The sequence below is a fragment of the Dipodomys merriami genome, unplaced genomic scaffold (genome assembly GCF_024711535.1).
Source record: "Dipodomys merriami isolate MVZ:Mamm:240054 unplaced genomic scaffold, mDipMer1.0.p SCAF_125, whole genome shotgun sequence".
NCBI classification, from domain to species: Eukaryota; Metazoa; Chordata; class Mammalia; order Rodentia; family Heteromyidae; genus Dipodomys; species Dipodomys merriami.
The window spans coordinates 2,452,088-2,475,334 of record NW_027202549.1 but is presented as its reverse complement, the minus strand read 5'-3'; the positions used below and the strand labels follow the sequence as shown (position 1 = coordinate 2,475,334).

The 23,247-nt window shown below is 39.9% G+C and overlaps 1 protein-coding gene across 2 annotated transcripts in view; it reads right to left on the bottom strand.

The window, feature by feature from the left end:
* The window catches only part of Smarcc1 (SWI/SNF related BAF chromatin remodeling complex subunit C1), a 103,701-nt gene that overhangs the window by 39,634 nt on the left and 40,820 nt on the right, over positions 1-23,247 (bottom strand). For both annotated transcript variants that reach the window (XM_070017698.1, XM_070017699.1), the window contains exons 13-21: positions 21,345-21,382; positions 18,892-19,013; positions 18,439-18,510; positions 16,094-16,207; positions 14,843-14,996; positions 12,737-12,850; positions 10,905-10,964; positions 7,402-7,660; positions 6,982-7,143 (exon numbers count right to left, since the gene is read on the bottom strand). In XM_070017698.1, the coding sequence (XP_069873799.1) occupies positions 6,982-7,143; positions 7,402-7,660; positions 10,905-10,964; positions 12,737-12,850; positions 14,843-14,996; positions 16,094-16,207; positions 18,439-18,510; positions 18,892-19,013; positions 21,345-21,382 (1,095 nt within the window). The remainder of the gene's footprint in view (positions 1-6,981; positions 7,144-7,401; positions 7,661-10,904; positions 10,965-12,736; positions 12,851-14,842; positions 14,997-16,093; positions 16,208-18,438; positions 18,511-18,891; positions 19,014-21,344; positions 21,383-23,247) is intronic.

The window sequence follows — 23,247 nt, the reverse complement described above, 5'->3', positions numbered from 1 at the left end:
ATCTTCAAAATTTAGGTCTCCTGTTGGGAGTGAGAAGGTGAGATAATGAGATAAGGGAGGAAAAGTGACTGAAAATATTGAAAATGTTCAAACTCTCAGTTCAGACCGAAATGTGTAACTTACATACAAACATATTACAATATAATAATAATGAGTACAGAAAAATCCTATATAGAAAAGGAAATGCAATAAGTTTAAGACAAACTTAAAAAACTTATAGGTTACTGTTAGTTGAATATGTATTAAGCTACATTGGCTAAGGTAGCTTAACTGTAGAGCAAAAATGTCTTATGTGGGAAAAATGCACTGACTTTTTTGTGCTTCTCAAAAGGAGCTATGTAAAAGAGTATGTAAAGTGGGTTCTATTTTGTAACTGTACCTTAAAAAGCAAATTCTCTATAGCATACACTTTTGTGTGTGTACCCTTCCCTGGGTCTAAACTCAGCCTGGAATTTTTTGTCTATGGCTACCACATGAGCCACAGCTTGACTTTCAGCTTTTGTGGTGGTTAACTGGAGATAAGAGTTTCATGAGGGGCTGGGAAGGGGCTCAGTGGTAGAGCGCTTGCCTTGCATGCATGAGGCCTTTGGTTCGATTCTTCAGCACTACATAAGCAAAAAGAAAAAAGCTGGAAGTGGCGCTGAGCGCTAGCCTTGAGCTGAAGAGCTGAGGGACAGCGCCGAGGCCAGAGTTCAGGCCCCATGACCGGAACCGCCCCTCCCCCCCCCCAAAAAAAAAGAGTTTCATGACTTTTCTACCTTGGCTGGCGTCAAACCATGATCCACAGAGCTCAACCTTCTGAGTATAGCTAGGATTACAGTCGTGAGCCACTGGCACCCAGCTTATAATTTACACTGTCTTTTTTTTTTTTGGTAGTGATCCTGGGTGTTATTCTTGAGTTTTTTTTTCAGCTGAAGGGCTAGTATTCTATCACTTGAGCTACAGTTCCACTTACAGCTTTAAATGGAGATAAGAGTCTCATGACTTTCCTGCCTGAGCTCGCTTTGAACCAAAATGTTCAGATTTCAGTCTCTTGAGTAGCTAGGATTATTGGGATGAACCACCAGTGCCTGGCTAAAATTGCTTTTAGGTAGATTTTTGGGGAAAAAAAGGAGAAAAGATAGCCTCTCATATATCACATACCATCTTTCTTTTTTGCTGGTCTGGAGCTTGAACTCAATGCCTGGGCATTATCCCTGAGCTGCTTCTGCTTAAGGCTAACACTCTACTACTTGAATCACAGCACCATTTCTGGCTTTTTCTGAGTAGTTTATTGGAGATGAGAATCTCAGACTTTCCTTCCCAGACTGGCTTTGAACTTCAATCCTTAGATCTCTGCTTCCTGAGTATCTAGGGTTATATGCATGAGCCACTGATGCTTGGCTTATTGGTGTTGATGAGTCAGTAATCATAAGTCTCATGAGCTCTTTCTCTATACATGGGTGGTCTGACTTGTATGTGCTGTGTCAAATAGAATCAATTAAAAAGATGAACTTCAACTTGCGCTGGGAATGTGGCTTAGTGGTAGAGTAGCTTGCCTTGTATGCATGAAGCCCTGGGTTTGATTCCTCAGTATCATACACAGAAAAGGCTGGAAGTGGTGCTGTGGCTCAAGCTGTAGAGCATTTATTTGCCTTGAGCAAGAATAGCTCAGGGACATTGCCTAGGCCCTGAGTTCAAACCCCAGGAGTGGCAAAATCGAAAAACAAAAGAACTTCAACTACATCACATAAATAAGGTGGCAGCAGCCAAAGCTGATATAGTAATAATGTGGTTAGAAAAAACGATGGTGAGAAGAAACTGAAGTAAAATTGGTGAGAAGAATAAAAAAATTACAAAATATCTATACTTATAAAACAATGTTGGGGGGGGGGCCCAGTGGCTCACACTTGTAATCCTAGTTACTAAGGAGGCTGAGATCTGAGGATCGTGGCTCAAAGCCAGACAGAGCAGGAAAGTCCAGGAGACTCTAATCTCCAATAAACCACTCAGAAAACAGGAAGTGGCGCTGTTGCTCAAGTTGCAAAGCATTCACCTTGAGCTGAAATGCTGAGGGTCCCATGACCAAAAAAAAGAATGTTATTAGTAATGACAGATCCTGAATAGAAACTGTAAGTATTTCACAACAAGTCTTCATCATTGTATAACCCTCATTTATAAACGGCCAGTAATTAATACTGTAAAACAAAGTGAACCATGCTACTGCTATTATCTACTTACTTCCTTATCTACAAGTCCTTCAAAACCAATCTATGGGTGGGCACAGTGGCTCATGCTTGGAATCCAGTCTACTCAGGAGGCTGAGTAGCCCAGGCAGGAAAGTCCTTGAGACTTTTATCTCTCGAATTAACCCACAAAAAGCCAAAAGTATACCTATGAATCAAGTGTTGAACACCAGCCTTCAAATGAAAAAGCTAAGGGACAGTACCCAGTTTAGGTGCCAGTGTGGACACAAAAACAAAGAAAACCAACAACAAAATACCAAGCTATACCCATCTCTACACTGCACTTGCCCACAGTACTTACTCTTCAAAGACCTTTTGACTGTTCAAGAATATGTAATCCTGTTTTTCTTTCTCATTCCTCTGACTTTTTCATTCTAACTGATCCAAGTAAGACTAATTGTGCTTTTCTTCATGTATAGCTATTTATGGCTGCACTTTGCTCTTCCCTAAACTGAATGTTCTTCATGGTCAATGTCCAGGGGTCACTAAAGCAAAACTATTTTCAAAATAACTTGCCTTCTTTCACAAAAGCAGAACCATATATATATATAAAAATATATTACTAACATTATATAATATACATTGCATATATTACATATATATTATATATTAATATGTGTAATATATATTGTATATGCTATTATTATATAACATATATAATATTATATGCAATATATTATACATAATATATATAATAGATATTATATATATGAAACATATGAAGTCACTCAGTTCTGACAGCTAAAGAAATAGGCTCTTGGAAATCTGACTCCTAAAATTATATCCGCTGATAAAAAACCATACAAATTGAAGGTGTCAATACTTTTTTTTTTTTTGTTGGTTGTGGGGCTTGAACTCTGGGCCTGGGTGCTGTCCCTGAGCTTTTCAGCTCAAGGTGAGCACTCTACCACTAGAGCCACAGTGCCACTTCCAGTTTTCTGGTGGGTAGTTGGGGATAAGAGTCTCATGGACATTCCTGCCTAGGCTGGCTTTGAACCACAATCCTCAAATCTCAGCCTCTTAAGTAGCTAGGATTAAAGCGTGAGGGCGAGGGCAAGGGCGAGGGTGAGGGCGCGGGAGCGGGAGCGGGAGCGGGAGCGGGAGCGGGCGAGGGCGCGGGAGCGGGAGCGGGAGCGGGAGAGAAAAGAAGAGCAAGCTGAAGTGCTAGTATAGTTCTGTACTGTCAGGAGAAAGAGGAGGCATGAAGCAGGAGCTTGCTCAGCATTGGGATATATGGAAGAGCGAACATTCACAAAGCTAGCAATGCACAGCCCACATTCATGAGCCCTCTATTTTCTCCTCGAAAAATCAGTTCCAGTCCACCTCTGCAGGCTACTTCCCTCACCATAGTATCAACTGGCAAACCTGATTTAGTTCCCACCCTCTGAAAAAAACCTTTCCTTTCTCTGTCTATGTCTTTTGTTCTTTTATTGTTTTACAGAGCAGAGTACTTGCTTTAATCTGCTAAGTGACAACCTGACTTCTTTTCCAACATTCAGCTCAAATCTCACTTTGTGAAACCCTCCAGTCTAAAATTACACGTACCCTTGTGTTAACTGTTGTAGCACTTTCTATGTATAGTGTTCCTTGAATAATTAATACTATGCTTTCATTGCATTCCCAAACCCTCCAACACTGCAATAATTTTTTTTCACGTATGTGTAGTTTAGCACCAAACACAGGCTCAATTATTAGAGGTTATTAACTGTCTTCTTAGCCATGAATTGCTTGTAGGAAAAGAGACATATCAGATAAACAAAATCCCTGAAATAGTCCTCTGAAGGCTGTACATTAAATATCCCATTACATAATGAAAGACAATTTCTTCTTGAAAATATGAGTCATCAGGGAAATCACTTAAAAAGTAGAATGTGTTAGGCACTAGTGGCACGCCTATATAATCCTAGCTACTCAGGAGGCTGAGACTTAAGAATGGAAATTTAAAGCCAGCCCTGGCAGGACTGTGAGACTCTTAGCTCCAATTAATCACCAGAAAACCTGAAGTGGCACTGCACCAAAACTCAGGGGCAACACCCAGGCGCTGAGTTCAAGCCCCATGACTGACAAAAAAAAAAAAAAAAGACCGTCTCTATTTCGGTGTATTTTGTATAGCAGACTCAAAAGACTTTTTAACACAACAGAATAAAGGAGCAGAGTGAAGCTCATTTGTCAATGTCAAGAGTGATGATCACATACTGTTACACTGTTTTAGTAAGTTCACTGGCCTTAATATATAGTATGACTGACCTGAATAGTGAGGTACTTTATAAGCCATGAGAGGAACCAAGGCAAATTCTAGCTTTATGTTGTTAACTGTGTGCCAGTGGCTCACTTCTACAATCCTAGCTACTCAAGAGGCTGAGATCTGAGCATCATAGTTCAAAGCCAGCCTGGGCAAGAAAAGTCCGTGAGTCTCAATCTCTAATTAACCACCAGAAAACTAGAAGTGGAGCTTGGTTCAAAGTGGTACAGCACTAACCTTGAACAGAAGAGTTCAGGGACAGTGCCCAGGCCTGAGTTCAAGCTCCATGAATGATTGCAGGGCTTGTGGGGGGCGGGAGGGAGGGGGTGGGGAGTGTCAATATTATTGTCAGGATGCTTTCCTTAATCTTTTTTTTTTTGGGGGGGTCCGGTCATGGGGCCTGAACTCTGGGCCTGGGCACTGTCCCTCAGCTCTTCAGCTCAAGGCTAGTGCTCTACCACTTAAGCCACAGCACCACTTCCAGCTTTTTTTCTTTTTGCTTATGTGGGGCTGAGGAATCGAACCCAAGGCCTCATGCATGCAAGGCAAGTGCTCTACCACAAAACCACTTTCCCAGCCCACTTTCCTTAATCTTATGATGGACCGACACTGACACTTTTGCTCACTGGCTATCACTCTACCAACTGAGTTATACCTCCAAGCCCAGATTATGAATAACCTTGCAAACTAGGAATGATTCATTGGGATATTCTATATAGGGCAGTGACAAGTAGCAAAGATCGACTCTGCGGAGACCTGAATGCCACAGGGTGTGTTCAGCTCAGTGGACAAAGTTTCAACTATTATGAAAGAATATTCTCTGACCATCCATTCCACTAGTGATTCAATTTTCAAAAGCACTGTCAGTTGTTAAGGAAAACACAATTAACTCAACCTCTCAAATTTCTCTCACCTACGTTTACGATACTTAATAGGATATGAGGGTGATATGACTGTGATATTTGTAATCCATTGGCCACTGGTGTTGATTTGGCTGATCTAGCTAGAACACATGGGGTATATAATAAAAAGTTCGACATCTGAGTACTGGCTCAAGTCAGTAAGTCTAACTATTTAGGATGCTGAGATCTGAGGATCATGGTTTGAAGGCAGCCTAGGCAGGAAAAGCTCATGATGCTAAATTTTGCTATGAATTAAAAATTGCTCTATAAGTGGGTGATGATCTTATATACAGAATTATCCTATGATTCAGCAATTTTGCGTCTGGAGATACATATATATGTATCTCCAAGGAAAGTAAAAATGGAAGAAATGACAATCTTTATAACTGATGGAGAAATAAAATTGTTAATCCACTCAAAGGAATGTAATATTCAGTTCAGAAAAGAAACACTGGTACCACAACATACATGGACACAGGTAACATTACACTAAGTGAAAGAAGGTGGATACGAATGTCCATAGAGTGTATGAGCCCTACCACATAAAATATTTAGAGTATGTAAATTCATAGACAGAAAGCAGGTTCGTAGTCAACAGTCCTGAGAAGAAGGAATGGGCATTGACTCTGTTGAAGGAGTTAAAAGCTGGGCACCAGGTGCTCCTATCTATTATCCTAGCTACTCAGAAGGCTGAGATTCAAAGTCAGCTTGGGTAGGAAACTCTGTGAGACTCTTATCAGCAAGTATTGTCCAGAAAACCCAAAGTGGTGCTGTGTTTCAAAGTGGTAGAGCACTAGCAAAAAGCTCAAGGACAGTGCCCAGCCCTGAGTTCAAGCCCCACAACTGTCAATACAAAACACAGGGCTGGGAAGAAGGCTCAGTGGTAGAGTGCTTGCCTCGCATGCATGAGGCCCTGGGTTTGATTCCTCAGCATCACATAAGCAGAAAAAACCGAAATGGAGCTGTGGCTCAAGTGGTAGAGTGCTCGCCTTGAGCTGAGAGCTGAGAGACAGTGCCCGGGCCCAGAGTTCAAGCCCCACGACCAACACCAAAAAAAAAAAAAAAAAAAAATCAACCATAGAAATTCAACAGATACTCGACCAAAGCCTATAGTCATCAAATATTCGTAACTGTGATACTGTTAGCTGTTAGAAATTCTAGCCATGATTTAATAAACAAAAAAACAACTATGTAAGAAAAAGTTGTCACATACATTCATATACTAATCTTCTGAGACAAATTTACAGCAATTGTTTTCAATTGTTTTCTTTTCTTTTTTTTTTTTTTTTTTTGTTGGTCCTAGGGCTTGAACTCTGGGCCTGGGCACTGTCCCTCAGCTCTTCAGCTCAAGGCTAGTGCTCTACCATTTGAGCCACAGCAGCACTTCTTGTTTTGAGTGGTTTACTGGAGATAAAGAGTCTCACATTCCTGCCCCGGCTGGCTTTGAACCATGATGCTCAGATCTCAGCCTCCTGAGTGGGTAGGATTACAGGCCCAAGCCACTGTCGAGAGGCCAGCAATTGTTTTTTAAAGTTCGAGCAAACTCTAGCATTTCAGTCAATCAACAGGGCACCAAATAATAGCCTGGTCCTAAGGCACAGTAGTGACTCACCGAGTTTCTCTGGCTCATCGGGCCCTGTGCCTGCAATACAGCTGCTCTCCAAGCCATAGGTGGGATCCACCTTCCCAGAGGCACGAGCAGCTTCCTGTACTTTCTTGACATGAGCTTCAACCAATTCCAGTGGTACCTCTTCTCGCACCCGAGAAAACTCCTCTGGTTCAAGAATAAAAATGTAATAGTAAGCTCACTTACACAAATATTTGTTTAAAAGTTAAGATCATTAAGGTGTCTGACACAGTTCAAAGAGCGGCAACTTATCAACTATTATAAAAGTGCTTTATTTAAAACTGTTAGGAATATAAAGTACCTAGTTTCTTTAGGCTAAATGTCCCCTTTGGTTCTTAATGTAAAAATCATTAACGTTTAACAGCTGGCAATCCTTAAATTTGAAGTAAAGCTAAGCATCCATACCTAGTGCTGCTTTTGCTGCAGCAGAAGCCACACGAGGGTCCACCACAGATGCCAGAAAAGCAACAGTACTCATGACAGGGTTTCCAGACTGGCTGAAGGGGACAGGTTGATAGGCCAGCGGGCCAAGGGAAGCATCTGAATTCTCCAGGTATGGGTCTTCAATGGGAAGCCTCAAAAAGTGAAGGATGCATTCATCCTGAGTCCGACTTCCCACATGTTCGGATACTTTATTCCAATCATCCTTGTACATTTCCAGAGCCTAAAATTGACATTTGATGTCAAATAACAAGAAAGTAGTTATGTAGCAAAATGAATGTCATTTAGAAAGAAAAAAAAAAGCCTTGCTTTGTAGGCCAGGTTGGCCTTGAGCTCCTAATCCCACCTCAACCTCAAGTGATAGGATTTCAGATGTCTATCTAGATAACAGTTCCAAAAAATCAGAAAGGAGCCAGGGATAGGGACATGTACCTGTAATAGCAGCATTTGGGAGGCTGAGACAGGAAGAATCACCCTAGGCTTCTAGGACACCCTGAGTTATATAGAGTTCTGTCTCAAAAATCTAAAGTAAGAGCACTAATGGTCATACTCTATATTTAAAAAGAACAGGTAATAGTTGTGTGTGTGTTGTTTTTTTGTGTGTGTCCGTCATGGGGCCTGAACTCTGGGCCTGGGTGCTGTCCTTTAGCTCTTTAGCTCAAGGCTAGCACTCTACCACTTGAACCACAGCGCCACTCAACCAATAACCAGGACAGTAACTCAAGCCTATTATGTAAAAATATTGGAGGTAGAGGTCAGAGGATTACAGGTTGAGGCTGGACCTGGGCAAAAACAGGAAACATAACTAAAATAGAAATAGGTTGAGGGTATGCCTCTCAAGAGGTGGAATGCCTTAGAGGAAAAACTCAACCATATTTCTGTAGAGAATTATATGAGCAATTTTAAATTGGAAAAATATTTATGACAAGGACGTATGACCAAAGGTACTAACATTCAACATATACTTAAGAACGATTCTTTCATTAAAAAAAAGATGAGTGGGGCTGGAAAGGTGGCTCAGTGGTAGAGTGCTTGCATGAGGCCCTGGGTTTGATTCCTCAGCACCACATAAGCCGGAAAAAAAAAAGCCGGAAGTGGCACTGTGGCTCAAGTGGTAGAGCACTAGCCTTGAGCTGAAGAGCTGAGGGACAACGCTCAGGCCCAGAGTTCAGGCCCCACAACCGGACCCCCCCCCCCAAAAAAAAGATGAGTTATCTTAAAAGTAAAAGTAGACTGTCTCAAGAATAATCAGAAATATTTAGAATACCACACTTTAGTCTATAAAATGGCATGATGCTTTTTCATAAACTAATCTCGACTCTACCTTGCTTATCAAATTATTACACAGACATCTAAATGTTTTACTATGAATCCATCAAAAGATTTTCATTACATTTTGTACTGCTTATTTTTCTTTTTTATCTTTTTTTTTTGTTGTTGGAGACAACGTCTTGATAAATGGCCCAGTTTAGCCTTGAGCTAGCAGTCTTCCTGCTTTAGCCTCTTAAGTGCTAGGATTATAGGATGCTCATCACACCTGGCTTTTAAGCTATTAACTACTCTAAATAAATTACACAAATGGAGGATATTAGTGGTAAACAATATTGTTGAGAAGCCTTTTATTTCTTTTTGTAAAGGCAGATAATAGATGTTGACTCAATTGCCTGTTTAAAAGAAAACACAACCACAGCACCAATTCCACCTGCAGGAAAGAAAATATAATAGTGTTTGTGGGCACTGTGGTTTTCTTGGATATATTCAAGATAAACAAGAGCTCAGTCATTCTTACCTCACTCTGTATTTACTATCCACCAATCTTAAAACGTAGAAGCAAAGAAAATAGAGATCATCAATAAAAAGAACTATTCCAAAACGGGAGCCAACGGCTCCACGCCTGTAATCCTAGCTACTCAGGAGACTGAGATCTGAGGGTCACGGTTCAAAGCCAGCCCGGGCAGGAAAGTCGTGAGACTCTTATCTCCAATAAACCACTAGAAAACCAGAAGTGGTGCTGTGGCTCAAGCAGTAGAGCGCTTACCTTGAGCTGAAGAGCACAAGGACAGTGCCCAAGCCCAGAGTTCAAGGCCCACCATGGACAAAAAAAAAAAAAAAAAAAAGAACTATTCCAGACAGTGTTGTACAAATGAAGTTTTCCTTACAGACCAAAGATTCCAAAATAATAATACAGAAATGTTCTACTCTCTTATTAAGTAGTGAGAACACTATACATTTTAAGGAACATCCATGGCAGATACACCCAGAAACAAGTTTGAAACAGAAGAAAAGCCAGTGTTTCTACATCGATGATACTGAATGGACAAATGAGACTAAATTAAAATAGTAGAAGAGGGGCTGGAAAGGTGGCTTAGTGGTAGAGTGCTTTGCCTGGCATGCATGAAGCCCTGGCTTCAATTCTTCAGTACCACATAATCAGAAAAAGCTGGCACTGGTGCTGTGGCTCAAGTGGTAGAGTGCTACTAGTCTTGAGCAAAAGAAGCTCAGGGACAGTGCCCAACCCCTGAGTTCAAGCCTCACAACTGGCAAAAAAAAGAAAAGAAAAGAAAAGAAAAGAAATCTCTCTGAGCTGCTTATCTATAGACAAAGAAATGTAAGAGGCAACAGGGAAAGATGAGAGGGACAAAGGGAAAGAGACAGTGTCTGAGTGAGACAGAAATGAGGGGATGCTTGATAAGAAATGTACTCATTATCTTGCCCATGTAATTGTAACTCCTCTGTATAGTATGTTCACAAAAATTAAAAAAAAAAAATGAGGGGAAAAGAACAAAGAGCAAAGAAGAAAGAGCACGAAAAAGAAATTGTTTTCTTGGTTGCCAGTACTAGGGTGTGGGTGTGAAGTACAGGCACTCTGAGCACTTGCTCAGCTGATTCTCTATTACTTGAGCCACACCTCCAACATTTGCTTTTTCTGGTTATGTTAGAGGTACACAGGCTTTTCTGTCCAGTCTGGCCTTGAACTGAAAAGCTAAGATTTCAGGTGTGAACCAGTTGACATTGTTTAATTCTAAAGGAACCTCAACTGTTGGAACCAGGGAATCAAGTCAGGGCACTAAAGAGAACAAGAGGGTATCTGCCCACTGTATCTCAAACTATGCTCTGGAAACCCAAGTAGCACCTGACTCTTTTAGGAGGACTATGAGGACAATAATATTCATGACAAAACTGAGACCTCAATGCCTTGTTCATTATGCTGACACCGGTGCTGATGGCACAAAAGGCATGGTGGCATCTTAGCTCAAATCAAGGCAGTGAGAATTCTATGAACTTGGTTCTGCACTACCATACTTCACAACAAAACAACCAGCTGCATTTCCTGAGGGCTGCACTCGTGTTAAACTGGACTTGTTTTTCGTTGGACATCACAAGTGTATTTAAGATGTTCGCCACCTCATTTTAACACACATGTAGTCTCTTATGAGGAAAATGGGATCCAACACTCATCAGTTTACCTCTAAGAGCAGAAGGGTCTCCTGTTCCGTCCACTCCCTTCCAGCACTAGCGCCTTTGCTCTAGAAAAGTAAAATCAGAAATTAGTCACTCAAAAAGGTGAATATAGATGGAACTCAGTGGACTATGTATGCTATGCAAACACCAAGGTAAATCCCTTAATAAATAAAAGATTTAAGAAAAAGTCATGCCAGCAGCTTTTTGTGTTGTGTGTGTGTTTTGGCAATACTAGTTTTCAACTCATGAAGTGCTAGGCAGGCACTTCATGATTTAAGCCATCTTGACAGCCTGTGGCATTTATTATTTTTGAGATGGACATTCTCTTTATATCAACCTGGGCTCCAATCAATTTGTGCTTCCCTTCATTTTGATGATGGTGTGTACCCATGGCACCCAGCCAGTAAACTGCCTCCACAACTTGGGATGACAGACCATGTGCTACCACACCCAGCCATTGAGTAAGCCATTAAGTGATGAACTTGGGAGAATCAAATCAGAGCACAATAGAGAAGAAGCAACTGGCCCACTGTATCTTAAAGTATAGTCTGGGAAACCAGGAAGTACCCATATCTTTTATGTTGACACCAGGGTTTAAGTTGCAGGGTCTCCAGCTTACTTGAATTGTGCTCTACTACTTCAGACACATTTTCATTCCAGATTTAGCTTTTTAGTTTTGGAGATAAGAGTCAAGATTTTTTTTTTCCCCACAGTCTGGCTTTTTGAATCATATCCTCCAGTCATGAGTAACTGGAGTTGTACACCTTAACCCAGAATTCACAAACCTTTTGTCTAAGTTGGCCATGAAGAATCATGATCCTACTGAGCACCAGTGTCTCAAGTCTGCAATCCTAGCTACTCAAGAGGCCAAGATATGAGGATTCTGACTCTAATCCAGCCCAGGAAAAGTCTGTGATACTCTTATCTCCAATAAACTACCAAAAGAATAATGATTCCAAAGTGTCAAGGATTACAGAATAAAACCACCAAGCCCAGCCAGTTCTGTTTGCATTATGTGTGTGTGAGAACTCTGAGTCTGGGTGCTGTCAGAATTTTTTTTTTGCTTAAGGCTAGTGCTATATCACTTCAGCCACAGCTTTACTTCTGGAGCTTTGAGTTAATTAGAGATGAATCTCTAGACTTTCCTGCCCATTGTGGCTTTGAATTCAAACTGTGATCCTCAGATCTTAATCTCTCCAGTAGCTAGGATTACAGACATGAGCCAATGATGACTAGCAGCTCTGGCTTTTTTGCTATTGTTGTTGGTCGTGGGACTTGAACTCAGGGTTTGGGTGCTGTTCCTGAGCTTTTTCAATTAAGGATACTGCTCTAACACTTTGAGCCACAGTACCACTTTCAGTTTTCTGGTGGCTAATTGGAGATAACAGTCTCATGCACCTTCCTGCCCAGGTTGGCCTTTTCAAAGATTAATTGGAGAAAATTTTCATGGACTTTGCTATCTGGGCTAGCTTTGAACTTCAATCCTCAGATCTCAGCCTCTTGAGTAGCTATGATTACAGGTGTGAGCCAATGGTGCCTAGCAGCTTTGGCTATTTTTAAGACAGAATCTTACTTTTTGCCTTGGCAGGCCTGGACTAAGATTCTATTGATATTTTTCACCATAGATGTGGTAATAAGTAAACTATTTTCAGAAATACTGGTTGTAATTATTGCAAATTCCTATCTGTGAACCACATAGTTCGAGGAAAAAGGTAAGATGTTGTTTTATAAAATGCAGTAAAAAGCTCACTTCCCCAGAATACAAATCATACTTTATTTTTCATAAAAATGACACACATTAAAAGACAAAGACATGTATATTTAGAAAACTCCTTACTTTAGCTAATGTTTTCTTGGAGTAAATGTCAGTACGAAGACCAAAGTTCTGCAAATCAATTGGTTTTTCTTTGTTCTTCTCAGGAAAATTTAACATCTGCTGAGCAGCAGGAACCTAGAATCGGACAGACAAAAACTGACAATATCAACCTGTGAAAAGTTGAGAGGATAAAATATTTTAAAAAGCCAAGATCATATGATTTTAATATCTATACATAGTAGGGCATGCTGGCACCTGAGGAGTTTATATCTTTTATATAATCAACCCTTACATTTGTGGAAGTGGGTAGTACTTTTAGTAAATATTACTTGTAAGAAAATTGAACTCCACACTACTTTTAAGACTATCTAGCCCCTAGGCCCAAAAAAACATAGGTCCCATGGTTTCCCTTATTTGCAATATCTAGTATATGTCTGAGTCAAGCAGAAAAGATCAGATAAGGTGATGTTAGGGAAATAACCCTAAGATGTATTCAAATGTTTTTTTTTCTTTCATGCAATTGTTTCTAAGACATTTATAAGATTTCTTTGTTGCTTTGTATGTCCCTCCCCAACAGTATAACCCCTGCTTTCACTGTATTTGATGTCGGTATAATCTGTGAAGGGGAAGGGGAAAAACAAATCGTTTAAATAGGGATACAGGTGGACCCATTGCAACAATGAGATGTACAAGTCGTTATGTCGAAAAACGAACTTTACAACTTTTGTGTGGGGGGCATGGGGGTGGGTGTGGGAAGGGGAGGATTTGGGGGGGAAGGATGGGAAGGGATGGGAAGGGAAGCAAAGGAGGAGGCTACAATGCTTGGTAAGAAATGTATTCATTATCTTGCCCATGTAATTGTAACTCCTCTGTACAGTATTTTCACACACAAAAAAAGACTACTAGCCCATGATGTAAAAAGAGACCTCTGTTTATATAATGCTAGAATCTAAACTTCCAAATATTTCAAGCCAATTAGAAAAAATAAAAGAACGGAAAATTTCATTTCTGGTAATTTTTCTTTTCTTTTTGGTCAGTCATGGGGCTTGAACTCTGTGCCTGGCCACTTGATGCTGGGCTCTTCAGTTCAAGGTGAGTACTCTACCACTTGAGCCACAGTGCCACTTCTGGTTTTCTGTATGTTAACTGGAGATAAGAATCTCACGAACTTTCCTGCCTAGGCTGGCTTTAAACCTGGAACCTCAGATCTCAGCCTCCTGAGTAGCTAGGATTACAGGCATGAGCCACCAGCATCTGGCTGGTAAGATTTTCCTTCTAAAAAAAAAAACCAAAAAAAACACACACACTGGGTGTGGGTGGCTCACGCTGTTATCCTAGTTACTCAGGAGGTTCAGATCTGAGGACTCTGGTTCAAAGTCCAGGTAGGAAAGTCTTTTATCTCCACTGAACTACCAAAATAATGTAGAAGTGAAGCTCTGGCTTAAGTGGTAGAGTGCTAGCCTTGAAGCAAAAGAGCTCAGGAACAGTGCCCAGGCCCTGAGTTTATGCCCGTGGCTGGGGGAAAAAAAAGAAAAAAGTAAATGTACTTTCAGGCTATAGTTCTAATAAAAATTCAACATGAAAGAAACACTTTTGGTGTTTGTTTCTAAAAGGGAAGTTTATCTTGGACATAATCTTTTATTTCACAACGAGGGAAATTTATAGCTTAGGTTATATTTCCCCAATCTAATGTTATTTTATAATTTGTCCAGGGTAACAATCTTTTCAGCAATGTGTACACAGATGCCTACTCTTCAAATTTTTCATAAAGTTATAAAGACTTTAAATTCACATTTATAGGATAGGGGATGCATGAAAATTTTATGGTATCTGCTTTTTTATTTGCAACTTGATGGCAGACGGATAAAAAGGTTGAAAGTATGATATCATAGTATAAGGAATAATCTACTTAGAATTGGCAGGAGAGCAGTCCCTAATAAGCTACATATTTTATGGACTTGAACATTTGTATACTAAAAAACATAACACATTCATAAACCAAAAAACTATTAGCTAAGAAACAGCACCAAAAGACTATCACATTACAGCAAGAATTACCCCTAAATAGAAATGCTTTATGTAGTTTCTGTTCATGTCTATGCCTAAAAAAATACAGCACTACTTTACCTGTGGTGATCGAAGATGCAGAGGCACAAGCCCAGAGGGGGTATCGGCCAATACATTGAAATGAGGAGTAGGAGGGGGTCCCATTGCCATAGGTCGACTTTCTGGATCAACTTGATAATTAACAAGTCCCCATTGCTCTAAAAACGCATGCACCCTAAGGAATAAAGCCCCAAAGATTAAAATATAAAGAATTAACTTCAACTCTACACCCATCAACAAATGGTAAAAAAATGAATATGCATACAAACATAAAAGTTACATGGCTCTCTATGGGCTGGAAATCAACATGTATGTAACAAATTCAGTTCTGTGTATAAAAGAAAACATCTGTAAATCCAAAATAATGTTAATAACACAGAACCTCGAGACTTAGTACAAAAATCCAATCATTTAATTATGTTAACAAGAAAACAAACGCTCATTTATGCACATGATCAAAGAACTTACACTAAAATCAAATTCACAGAAGGAAATACACATTCTGGGTTTCCTCTAGGACAGTTTTTTTCTTTTTCTTTTTTTTTGGGTGCTGATCTGGGGCTTGAACTCAGCTTAGTTGCTGTTCGGAAGCTTCTTTTGCTCAAGGCTAGCCTACTACCACTTGAGCCACAGCTATATTTCTGGCTTTTTGATAGTTTATTAGAAAGAGTGTCACACAGACTTTCCTTCCCTGGGCAGGTTTTGAGCCAAAATCCTCAGATCTCAGACTCCTAAGTAGCTGGGATTACAGGTGTCTTCCCCTCACCTCCTACTCAAAATCTTATGATCTGACTATGTAATATACAAAAAAGATAGCAAGTATAAAATCTAGAAAAACGGAATTGAGCATTTAAAAATACTGAACTAAAGATATAAAAATTAAGATTTAAATGTTTTACTAATCAGAAACACCCAGCCTGATCAACAGGCTCAGACCTGTAAATCCCACCTACTGGGGAAGCTGAGATCAGAATATTGAGACATGAGGCTAGATAAGGAAAATGAACAGGTTGGGTGTGATGAAGCATGCCTGTCACTTAGCTACGCAGAAAGAGTAAACAGGAAGACCAAAGTTCACACTGGACTAAGCATGAACAGGAGACACTGTCTCAAGGATAACTAAAAAGAGATGGGTAGTGCCTGCCTAGTAAGTGCAAACCCAAGTTCAAACCTTCCTACTACTATCACATAAAAAAAAAATAAAAGGAAAATGTACAGCTTAATCAAATATTAAACAGCAATGCACCAGTAAGAAAAAGTCCAACATCTTACCTCATCACAGCACATACATCTCCAGTTAAGTTCCTTCGACAAGCAGTGCTGGTTAAATACTCCTGGGGGTTTAGACGGTATGTGTCAATCATAAAGTTTCGATATGCTAAGTATCTGAAAAAAGCAAGGGCAAAGTTCATGAAGCAGATGTGTATCCTTTCAGAATCAGTAACTTATAACACCATATTTCTTCTGATTGTTCACAGCCATACGCAACAGAAAATTAAGGTATCAATGAATTATTGGTAATACAGCATTGAGTATTTAAGCTTTTCTAATATATATACATATATATTTGCTCTGCATAACAACTCATTAAGTATTCTGATGAGATTACTGTCAAGTCATAAACATAAACTTGATGATGGAGGTTCATGATTAATGGTTGCCTGAAGAATAGCAAGCTAACTCAGTTAAGCCACTGCCTACACATCAAGCACTTTCCATGCAGTAACTCAATATTCAAAAGCTTTCTATAACATGGGGTTTATTATGATCCCATCTCCAGATGAGAAAACCAAAGTAGAGTGTAATTTCACCTCTATAACCTTCCCAGAACCCTAACAGTAACATACCTTCTGGTTTATGCAAGAAGTAGAAGGAGACAAAAACATAACAAAATGAAACAAAAAAAGTAATGTGTTACAGATAAGACAATATACAAAAAAATACTGCCTCAAGCCGGGCACCAGTGGCTCATGCCTGTAATCCTGGCTACTCAGGAGGCTGAGATCTGAGGATCACAGTTCAAAGCCAGCCTGGGCAGGAAAGACTGTGAGACTCCTATCTCCAAAAATCCACTAGAAAACCAGAAGTGGTGCTGTAGGCTCAAGTGGTAGAGCGCTCACCTTGAGCTGAAGAGCTGAGGGACAGTGCCCAGGCCCAGTGTTCAAGTCCTATGACCACCAAACAACAACAACAACAAACACAGCCTCAAAATATATTTAAATTCTCAAGGGTATCAAAGACTTTGAGGCTTAATAAGTTGGCACACAAATGGCAAGTACGGCAGCCTGAGGGGAGCTACAGCTGAGTAGAAAGAGAGTACACTGCCCCAAAAAGGATACAGAAATAAGCCTAGAAAATACTTAAGACTGAAAGATGCACTTAAAAAGTGAAACTGACTAAAATACAAGATTTGTTTTTAAGAAGAAAATTAGCAAAATACAACAGTCACAAATATGACAGGCAAACAAGCTGGAAGAACACATCATGTCTGAACAAGTGCAAAATCTATCATGGCTTCTTATGTCAAATCTGTCATTCTTGATTTCTCTGAATCTCAAAGGCATTCCAATGGAAGGCTGAAATTATCTTCTACATGTAAAAGCCTTTAAATATCCACTTAAATCCATGGACTATAGAAGAGCATGCTGATAGGTCACAGTTAAACACAAAAATACTTCCTGAGCCGGGCGCTGGTGGCTCACGCCTGTAATCCTAGCTACACAGGAGGCTGAGATCTGAGGATCGCGGTTCAAAGCCAGCCCGGGCAGGAGGGCAGGAGAGACCGTGAGACTCCTATCTCCAATAAACCACCAGAAAACCGGAAGTGGCGCTGTAGCTCAAGTGGTAGAGCGCTCGCCTTGAGCTGAAGAGCTGAGGGACAGCGCCCAGGCCCAGAGTTCAAGCCCCACAACCGACAAAAAAAAAAAAATACTTCCTGGTAAACCTCCTCCTTTCAGTTAAGTTTTTCTTATTCCCAATGCACAAGCATAACCATGATTTATGCAATTAACCTCAATTCACATGCAGCTGCATCACTGTAACCATTAATCAGGAAGATAAATGGACATTCCACATTCTACAGGATTATTACACATGCATACGAGAAAACTGAACTAAATACCTTTTGCTGAATTCTATCTTTAAATGAAAGAATGGATGTGGATATAGTAAGTTTTTCAAAAATATGCTAATTTACTTTGTAGTTTTATTTTTTTTGCCAGTCCTGGGACTTCCACTCTGGACCTGGGCACTGTCTCTTGAGCTTTTGTGCTCAAGGACAGCAATCTACCACTTGAGCCATAGCTCTACTCCCAGCTTTCTTTTTGCTGGCTAATTGGAGATTAAATTCTCATGGACTTGTCTGCTCAGGCTGGCTTTCAAATGGGATCCTCAGATCTCAGCCTCCTAAGTAGCTAGGATTATAGGCATGGTATTCTGGTGCCTGGCACTAATTTCTTCTATAGTAAGGGATGCTGTGAAAATGAGATATGGACAATGTTCTGAATGGAATAAGGTATTTGCTAACTTCCAAACATCAGCAATAGCAAACTGAGAAGTATCATTTAACACTTCTTGGCATGAAAACACAGACAAGTTTTCTAAAATATAAAGCTCACATTTCTGGAGTCTTTGATTTGTTTTTTCCATTGAAAAACTCAGGAAGTGCACGCCGTTCAATCACATGAATACTAAAAGGGAAAGAAAAAAAGAAGATTGAGAAACTTCTTTGAAAGAGAAAAATCTTAAAATTTGAGCTATTCTTTGTTCAACTTTAAAAGTAAAAGTGATAAATCCAACAACTATTATTCAAAATTAATTATACTGGATGCGTCCTTTGTAATCAAAGAATGTAACCAAATTGCCATGAAGCTAAAAAAAGTATCATTTAAGTTAAAACTTACAAAATTTTACAATCCTAAATTACAACCACTTTTATCCTTAAATTATTCTATAAAACATTTTGCAAAGATGATCACTTTGTTTTCCTTCATCTAGTTTAACTGTTTTCTGACAGAACCTGATTTGATGGTTAAGATCTACCACACTTACAGATGAATTGACCCACTCACCAGTTATAATCAAACCAGGATGCATAGCTGGGAATGATAATGTGATTGGTCTGTTCTGTTACATTATCTTCACCAGAGTCAACTGACCGGCTCTGATCACCTTTGCTAGGATCTTCATCTTCCTATTGAAAAAAAAAGTCCATGTCAGAAAGAGAGAAAAACAAAAATACACCAGACTTCTCATAGTAGGTCAAATACAAATGAAGACAATGGATCTGATTTCAAGGACAACTTTCATTGCCCATCTTGGCTTCCACAATAGCTTGTCTGATTGGAGGAGCAGTTTTACTTAATCCTAGGTCACGATCAAATTGCTAATTCTGATTTCTTTTTTTTTGTGTGTGCAGGTCCTGGGGCTTGAACCCAGGGCCTTGGGTGCTGTCCCTAAGCTTTTTTTTTGCTGAAGGCTAATACTCTACCACTTGAACCACAACTCCATTTCCTGCTTTTTGCTTGTTAATCTGGAGATGAGTCTCATGGACTTTCCTGCCTGAATTGGCTTTGAACTGTGATCCTCATATCTCAGTCTCCCAAGAAGCCAGTATTACAGGTGTAAGCCACTAGTGCCCAGCTCTGATTATTACTTACAAGGTGGTCAAGGATACTAACAGAGCATATCTAGACCATCTTTCTTTCTAACAGCCTATGTATGATCATAGTTATTCTTCACAACCCCCTAATAATAACAGCAAATAATGATTCATACATCTCTTAACTTTCCTTTAATTCTTGTCTCTTGTTTTTGGGGGGGATTTAATAATACTTAAATTTTTAGAGAAAACAAGACCAAATATCTTATAATACATTACTAAAAAGTCTCTCATTATTTATCATGTATACACACAATATAAATCCCCCTCACAACAGCTACAAATACCCGCAACAGCTACAATACCAATTACTATTTAAAAATTAACTGGTTTTAATTTGATATGTGCAAGTGTAAGAAATTCTTTCAATTGAAGACACAGTATGTCTAATGATGCTAGAACTATGAAAATCATTATGTTAAAATAGTATTTTAAAGACTGGGGATGAGGCTCAAGAGGTAGGGCATTTACATAGCAAATTCAAGGCTCTGACTTCCAACACTACCACTACTCCCCACAAAATTAAGATTTCTTACTAGACATGTAGGTATATGCCTAGCAATCCTGGCTACAGGAGAGGCAGAGTTATGAGGACTGAGGTCTACAGAAAGTTCTGTCCAGAAAGCTGAAATTAAGTAAAACAAAAAGAATTAGTATTATATAAGCCAGGTACCAGTGGCTCACATCTATAACCTAGCTACACAGGAGGCTGAATCTAAGGATCATAGTTTGAAACTAGCCTGAACAGAAAAGTTCCTGTGAGACTCTTAATTCAAGCTCCACGACCAACAAATAAATGAATAACTAAAAACTGGCATTTTGACTAAAAATACAAACCTGCAATATACAAGGCCCAGTTTAACACTGAGTTAAGAAACACACACACAGAAGATGAGACTATACATCTGTGCTTCAAGCTTATTACCTTGCTATTCAGAAGGATCATGGTTTGAGGCCAGCCAAGGCAAAGTGAGACACCCCTCCCGCGCCATCTAATCAAGTAAGTGGCAGAGCTGGTCCACATTTATTGTCCTAGCTACTTGAGAAGCCGAAATTAAGAGGAGCTCAGTCCCAGGCAACATGTTAACAAAATGTGAGATCCTATGTATGGGGAAAAAAAAAAGAGGGCTGGGAAGGTGGCTCAGTGGTAGAGCACTTGCCTTGCATGGATGAGGCCCTGGGTTTGATTCCTCAGCACCACATAAGCAAAAAGAAAAAAGCCGAAGTGGCGCTGTGGCTCAAGTGGTAGAGCGCTAGCCTTGAGCTGAGGGACAGCGCCCAGGCCCCCTCTCCCCAAAAAAAGAAAGAAAGAAAGCTAAGAAGACTGGAGGCATAGCTCAAGTGGGAGAGTCTCTAGATAACAAGGTTGAGGCTCAGAATTTAATTCTAATCCTAAGTACCACCATGAGAATCAAGAAACTAGGGAATTCAATTGTTAATTAAATGTTGATGCTGGTGATAAAATTCAATCTTTAAATCATGGAAACTGGCAAAATATATTCTTAGGATATCAGTATTTTGGTAAGTTTTGGGTGGTACTAGAGACGGAACTTGCTGCAAAGTGTTTACAAACACTCTACTAAGTACTCCTAGCCAACTTTGGTTTTCTCAGACAGGGGCTTAGGTTTGTATGCAGGACCAGCTTCATACTACTTTGTAGCTGAGATTAGAGAAGTAACCACTATGGTTGGCATGGACTTTGGTATTCTTTGTATGTATTCTTTATTTTTTTGTTGGTTGTGGGGCCTGTACTCTGGGCTTGGGCACTGTCTTAAGGAAAAGACTTAAGGAAAAAATCTAAGGGACAGTGCCCAGGCACTGAATTGAAGCCCTAGTAGCAACATACGACTTCTAAGCATTTACCTTTCCTCCTGTCGTAATTGCTTCTTCATCCTGCTCATCTGTAAAATCAAAATAGACTATTATTATTATAATTATGAAAATACCATACAGAGGGGTTACAATTACATGGGCAAGATACTATCATTTTTTTGTTGGTTGTAGGGCTTGAACTCTGAGCCTGGGTGCTCGCCCTCAGTTCTTCAGCTCAAGGCAAGTCTCTACCACTTGAGCCATAGTGCCACTTCCAGTTTTCTGGTAGTTTATTGGATATAGGAGTCTCATGGACTTCCCTGCCCAAGCTGGCTTTGAATCATGATCCTAGATCTCAGCCTCCTGGGTAGCTAGGATGACAGACGTGTGCCACCAGTGCCCAGATGAAAAAATATTATTTTTAAAACAGGAAAATGCTACCTGAATTTTATCAAATCTTTATGGTCCAAAAAATAGAAATGGAAATGGACATAAAGAAAGCATTGAAAGACATAATTTTTTTTTTGTCCGGTCAGGGTCTTGAACTTGGGTTCTGGGAGCTGTTGCTGAGTTCTTTTGCTTAAGACTAGTAATCTACCATCTTGAGCCATAGTGCTACTTTGTTTTCTGGTGGCTAACTGGTGGGTAAGCCACCAGTGTGTGGCTGAAAGAGGCCATTTTAAAGCACTTTACTAAACTGTATTTTTCCTCAAAGGTACATATGGTAGAAACACAAAGCAGAGCTAACACAAAATTTCCAACAAATGAATAAACTTAAAATCGCTAGTTGAGATAATATCATAGAGGGGGATGGAAAGGATGGTGGAAGGGATAGGATGAAATCTCTTTGTCTTCTAAGGAATGATGAGACAAAGTAAATTTTCAGTTCCAGAGGAAGTAAATGAGGAAAGTGGGGAGTGGGGAAACGACATTATAAATTCCTACAAAACTTAAGTAAGAGTTAATGCAAGAGCCAGGCACCGTAGCTTTGTAATCCCAAAAGTAGAGGTTCATGAACAAAAGGGGACTGTGGAGTTCAAGCCATGCCTATAATCCTAGCTACTTGGGAGGTTGAGCTAGCCTGGGCAGCGAAGTCCATGAGACTCTTATCTCCAATTAATCAAAGTAAAACCTGGAAATGGTGCTAGGGCTCAAAGTGGTAGAGTGCTAGCCTTGTGCAAAAGGAGCCCAGGGACAGCGCCCAGGGCCAAGAGTTCAAGCCACAGGATTGGTAAACAAACAAACAAAAAAAGTTAATACCTTCAGAGGGATAGGGTCACAAAATAACAGAGCCAAACCCATGAAAAAAATTAAATGAGGGGCTGGGAAGCTGGCTCAGTGGTAGAGTGCTTGCCTCACATGCATGAGGCCCCTCAGCACGACATAAGCAGAAAAAAACCAGAAGTGGCACTGTGGCTCAAGTGATAGAGTGTTAACCCTGAGTTGAAGAGCTCAAGGACAGGGACCAGGCCCAGAGTTCAAGCCCCACAATCGACAAAAAACAAAACCATAACCAAAAACATAAACGAGCCAGTTGATTTTAATAGTGAAAAATAAAACTGCCTATACTCAAAGAGGGTCTAAAGTAATAGCACAAAGATAATTTATTAAGTGCTTAAAATATTTACTTTTTATTAGCAGTATGACCTTTGGTAGTGATGAGCACAGACAAATTTTCATGAAGATCATGGGAAAGTCATTCTTTAATCTACTTATTTTCTCAACAAATAATCCCAACAAAGAATACTTTATTTGAAACACCAGTGAATGAACAATGAATTTTTAAAAACATTTTTAAATAAGAAAAGCAAAAAAGTACTTGGTGATACACAGAAGAAAATTAATAACTGAAGCTGGGGATAGAAGCCATTAGGTATGGGCTTGGGGACTTAGGAAACTGAGAGATGGATACAGTGCAATGATATAAAGCACTGGCAGTGAAGGAGAGTGTGAG